The 6000-nt window shown below is 45.4% G+C and overlaps 1 protein-coding gene across 1 annotated transcript in view; it reads right to left on the reverse strand.

The window, feature by feature from the left end:
* grip1 (glutamate receptor interacting protein 1) overlaps positions 1-2354 on the reverse strand; it is a 444119-nt gene extending 441765 nt beyond the window's left edge. The window contains exon 1 of the mRNA XM_055650804.1: positions 2213-2354. Coding sequence (XP_055506779.1) covers positions 2213-2267 — 55 coding nt within the window. The 5' untranslated portion in view covers positions 2268-2354. The remainder of the gene's footprint in view (positions 1-2212) is intronic.
* Positions 2355-6000: the final 3646 nt, after the last annotated feature.

Below are 6000 nucleotides of genomic sequence, written 5' to 3' on the forward strand. Positions count from 1 at the left end.
AGTGTACAGTAGACAGAAAAGGGTGGAACTGATGGGCATCTTTTCTATAGTGGGTACTTTGGGAATAAGTGGTGAAATCAGATGGATGGGTTTTCTCTAAAAGTTAAACAATAGTTAACTTTAAATCCATTTGTTAGGAGCAAAGAGTCATACAGCACTGAAATAGTCATCAGCCAAACGCACTATGGGAACTTCACTTGCCCCCCTGCAGGAACTATACATCAGGAGGTGCAACTACAGAGCCAACAATATCATGAGAGACCCCTTCCACCCCTGCAACGGACTGTTCCAGTTGCTACGGTCAGGCAAACGCCTCCGTTGCCATGTGGTGAGAATGGAGAGGTTGAGAAGGAGTTTCTTCCCAGAGGCCATTCGGACTGTAAACGCCTATCTCACCAGGGATTAACTCTACTGAACGTTTTTCCTTCCATTATTTATTATGTAAAAGAATATGTGTGTTATGATTGTGTTTATAGTTTGTTTGGTTGTTTGTCTTTTGCCCAAAAGTCCGCGAGCATTGCCACTTTCATTTCAGTGCACATCTCGTATGTGTATGTGACAAATAAACTTGACTTGAAATAGGCCTTTTGCCCCAACTCATCCATGCTGACCAAGATGTTCCATCTAATCTAGTCCCATTTTCCCGCATTAGACCTATATCCCTCTGAACCTTTTCTATCCTATTACATGTCCAAATATCCTTCAAATGTTCAGATCTTATCCAGCTCAACTGCTTCCTCTGGCAGCTCGTTCTTCATGCCTACTCTGTGTTAAAACATTGCCAGTTATATTCCTGTTAAATCTTTCCCTCTCACCTTAAAACTATGTCCTCCAGGTTTTGATTCCCATACCCTGGGAAAAGGATTATATGCATTCACCCTATCTATTTCCATGGGGATATTATGCATCTCTCTATAAGGTCACCCCGCAGGCCCCAGCACTCCAAGGAACAAAATCCTCACATGCCCAATCTCTTCCTATAGCTCAGATCCTCGAGTCCTGGCAACATCCTCGTTAATATTCTCTGCACTCATTTCAGTTCAATGGTACCTTTCCTGTAGTAAATAGGTAGAAACACGCCACCTCCACGCCCACCTGTTGTTGCACCCCCTCCTCTCCAGTAGCGGAGCCAGCAGATTACACGCTGGCATCATCAGCCATCTCATTTCCATTGGATTAAACTCATGTTCGGTCATCAGGGACTGCTTGAATACTCATCAATTTAGGAATTCCCAGCTACAAATCTCATTTTGCGATACCCCCCCACAGATACTATCGTTTTAAATCAGGCTGGGTGGCGTGAAAGGTTACATTTGCATTTCAAATCACGAAATACCAGCAATGAAACACTGAATGGCCAAGTCAGTGTGTTGACGGAACCTTGCGTAAACCATGAATGGTTGGCATGCACAGGCCACGTTACAGCTGTGTGCCGGATAAGGTGGAGATTTTCCAACCAACTTATTGTTCAAATTAGCAGTGATTCCAAACTGCAATGCTGCAGAGCGCTGATAGGAATCATTGTGCCAGGAACAAGCTTACCTTGAATGCCCGGGACTGTGCGGGAAGCGATGGCATCAGCTGCTGCTTCACAGTCTGGGCATTCACTCCATGCTCAAGCATGCACGGAGAGCACGTCAATGAACGCGGCACACACTTCAAATCAAAAGGCACAACCAAACTTAACCCCCCATCTCAAATCGCACACAAGAGGCCTCGAAGAATGTTGGGCAAAATATTGTTTTTTTTCTCTCTCTCTCTCACAAAACTACAATTTAAGTTTATTTCACGCTGCTGCTGCTGCTGCTTCGCGAACAGACAACTCCCAAAGAAGGGCTTACGGTACGGAGACGAGGCTGGGCTGGGAACAAGGACGAGGCAGTAACTGTGCGGGCAGCGTGGATGGCAGCCACCTCGTAAGGAGGCGCCGGTCCGCCCCAGTGTGTGTATGCGTGTGTCTATGTATATATATATATATGTGTGTGTGTGTGTGTATATATATGCGTGTGTGTGTGTGTATGTGTATATGCGTGTGTGTGTGTGTGTGTGTGTATGTGTGTGTGTGTGTGTGTATATGTGTGTGTGTATGTGTGTGTATGTGTTTGCCTCTCCCAGCGACTCGCCGCTCACTGCCGGCCGTGAGCGAGTGAAACGCGAGAGAGCAGCGCTTTTTTTCCACCCACCCCATAATAATTTTTGATATTTGTATTACCTCTTTCCTGATCAGCTTGCAAACACGAAGGCATGTTCTTCTTCCACACCGGCATCTTTGAAAGGATTCATGCAAAGGCTGGCGGCGTTGGCGGCGGTGCAGAGCTGTCCGTCCTCAGCCGGCCGCGTACATCAGCAGCTGGCGGTGAGCGCCCTCCCTCCCTCCCTCCCCACACCGTTCTTCCCCGCCGCTGCACGATGGCCTCGTTGTCAAGCGCCACCACCCCCGGGGGCTCCACACACACACACACACACACACGCCAGCCAACCAGCCAGTGTTGAGGAGACCAGAGCACCGCCAAACTTCACCACATTAGCAAGAGAAAATGAACCCCATGGTAACAAAACACAAATCTTACTTTTACTAAATGCACGGTCACGGATTGAGACTCAGCTTCTTAAAAAAAAAACCCCAATCAGGCTTGGAAATTCATTTCCCTCCCTTTCTGTGCAAACATCAGGAGGAATTCAGGTGGGATAACAAATCCTTGACAGTGTACTGAAAGTGGACGAGTCGAGCTCGTAAAATCGACTGGGAGAAATGGTGCAGTCCATTCACGAGTTCAGATAATCACAGGACAGGTTGTTGGAATCCATGCCTGGGATCTTCACTTTAACCAAAACACTGCTTCAAGGTGTTCGGCTTCACTTAAACGTATCCCTGGAAGGGCGAGCCAAGCTCAGCGTGTGCTTCCTTCCTCTGGATTGTCACAAAAGAAAAAAATTGTCCTCTCAAACAGTCATGATCGCTGTTGAGCACACGTGCCATTTCTAGACCGAAGGCACGGTCTAATCGAAAAGAAATGATTATCTACCACCAAAAGCAAAGGGTGTCTTCTGCCGCACGTACACACTTTCTGTTTTTTCTGCTACCCACGTTGCCACTCCGATGCATTTGTAACGTTTGTTTTTAATTCGCCCCATTTGAAGTATTTTGAGAAGATTTCTGCTGCTATGAATTAGATAATAGCACCCATTTTTGGAAAAAAAAAAAAAAAGGTTAATGTGGACAATCTATATGGAGTACAAAGTTGAATTTAACTTTTCATCCCAGTTTAAAAATAATGATAGATCTGTATTAATTGTCAGAGGTGCTGGAGGATAAACTATTTATGAACTGTTACACTATTCAACTGGCATACGAATGAAGAGATAGTTTTGGAGGGAATAAGGGGTGAACATTTTCACACGAATAAGACTTTATTCTCATATAAATGAAACAATACTGTGTTCATAATGTTTTTCTTCCTCCACATGTAAATCAGTGAAAAACCAATGAAAAGCAATATGTTTACTGAGAATTGTCCCTTCGCAAGAAGGTTATTGAAGCCAAAACAAACTCATTGGGAAGTCACTCGGTGCTAGAATGATAACAGTAATGGAACATTCTACAATGCAAGTACAGGCTCTATGGCCCACATTGTCTGTGCCAAACATGATGCCGTTTTACCAATCTCCCTGCCTGCATGTGATCCATGTCACTCAATTCCCTGCATATTCATGTGCCTATCTAAAAATGTATTAAATGTCACTATTGTATCTGCATCTATCACCATCCTCGACAGCTTGTCCAGAAACCTACCACTTTCTGTGTGGGGGAAAAAAAACTTGTCCCACACATCCCAGGACAAGAGTTAAGACGGCACAGTGGTACAGCAGTTGATTTGCTGCCTCACTACGCCAGAGACCAGGATTCAATCCTGACTACGGATGCTGCCAGTGCTGAGTTTGTATATTCTCCCTGTGACCACATGGGTTTTCTCCAGGTGATCTGGTTTTCCTCCCACATTGCAAAGATGTGCAGGTTGGCTTCGGTATAAAATTGTAAATTGTCCCAAGTGTGTAGGATAGTGCTAGTGTACAGGGTGATCGCTGGTCAGCACAGACTCACTGTTTGTTTCCGCACTGTATCTCCTTTCAACCTCCCCCCTCTGACATTAAACCTACTTTCTCTAGTCTTTGAGATTTCCACACTGGAAAAGATTCTGACTGTCTACCCTTTATATGTCTATTATAATTTTATATACTTAGAGTGAGAAATGAAAGCTTGAAAAAAAGGGCTATGTCCACCTCAATGAAAAATATATATTTGCAAAATGATAAGGCAGGAATATATTTCTAGTTGGGGAATAAGTGACAAATGATCATTCATTTAAAATTGTCACTGAGCAATGGTTAGGTGGGTGTTTGTTCTTTGTGGTGCGTTGCTGGAGTTTTGAATGCCATAATACAGATTAATTAAAGCCATGTTCAAAAGAAACTAGATAAATATTTGAAGAAAACAATAAATGCAGGGAACACTCATCAGGCCAGCCAATGTGTGGAGAAAGAAACACAGCTTCTTCTTCTTTCGTGTCCTTATGCTATATAGTGGCTCGCCACTGCTGTACACATCGTTGCACTATTGGAGTGTTAAGTGCAAGGACTGCAATAGTACATGGATTATCTAGCAATGGGTATTGCAGTAGGTGTTGCATTGTCTGGATCTGTGTGCCACAGTCGCAGGTTGATGTACCCTCGATGTAGCCCCATTTGTGCATTGTCACCCTTGACTGCCCGACCCCGGTTCACAGTCGGTTGAGACATCTCCAGTTCAGCCAGTGTCCATCAGCACCTGGTGGTAAGCACTCTGCTGCCGGTTTGTGCCCATCTTGGTGGAAATAGGGACAGTGGTGAGTCTGTTCTTCCACATCTGGAGGCGAGCTTCAGTTGGTGTTGTTTCCAATGGGGTGACGCTGGTTAGGAAGCTCTTACGGGATTTTAACCGCCTAGGAGGGGGCACATGGGTGTAATGGGTGTCTATCGTCTGTCAGTTGTTTCAGATGATCTGTCCTACTTGCAACAGCTCTCCTGATGTCTGGGGGAGCGATGCCAGCCAGTAGGTAGACGTTGTTTATTTCTGTAGATTGGAGGCAACCAGTGATGCTACGGCAGCTGGTATTCAAGGATGAGTCGATCTTCTGTGCATGTGTAGATCTCTCTCAAGCAAGGCAGGTGTATTCTGCAGCAGAGAAGCAGAGTGCTAAGGCTGTAGTACTTACTGTTGTTGGGTTGGCAGCCCATTTGGTGGTGGTGAGTTTGTTCAATATGTTGTTGCGGGTGCCCACCTTTGCTTTAGTTTTTTCCACATGTGCCTTGAATGTTAAGCAGCGGTCGAGTGTGACTCCAAGGTAGACAGGGTTTGGGCAATGTGTTAGTGGGGGTCCAGACCATGTGACGTGGAGTTGATGGTTAATCTCTTGGTTCCTCAGGTGGAATGCACACACCTGTGTTTTCGATGGGTTGGAAGATAAACTGGTGAGTGCCTCTGTCAGCGTTGTCTCGACATCTTGGAACTGTGTACCCTGTGCTGTTATACCGAGATCACCAGCATAGATGAAGTGCTTAGTTACCAAGTCAGTTGGCTGGTCATTGGTGTAGATGTTGTACAGGATCGGTGCCAGAACACTTCCTTAAGGGAGGCCGTTCTTCTGTCATCGCTATCTGCTACGTTTCCCTCCTTTCTCAACAAAGATCCTTCGATTTGGGAGCATCATGTGTATTAGCTCGGTTAGATACAGATCTTTTGTCATCTCAAGGATTCTGTAGAGGAGTCGCTTATGGTTGATAGTGTCGTATGCTGCTGATAAACACTGCTCCCATAGTTTGCCCTTGTTCAAAGCCGTCTTCGATATGTTGTGTTAAGTTGAGGCGCTGGCTTGTTGTAGACTTGGCTGGGCGGAATCCTGCCTGTTCTGATATTAGGTGTTCATCTACATATGGAGCAAGGCGGTTGAGGGTGAGTCTCTC

Source organism: Leucoraja erinacea, chromosome 19 (assembly GCF_028641065.1).
Source record: "Leucoraja erinacea ecotype New England chromosome 19, Leri_hhj_1, whole genome shotgun sequence".
NCBI lineage: Eukaryota > Metazoa > Chordata > Chondrichthyes > Rajiformes > Rajidae > Leucoraja > Leucoraja erinaceus.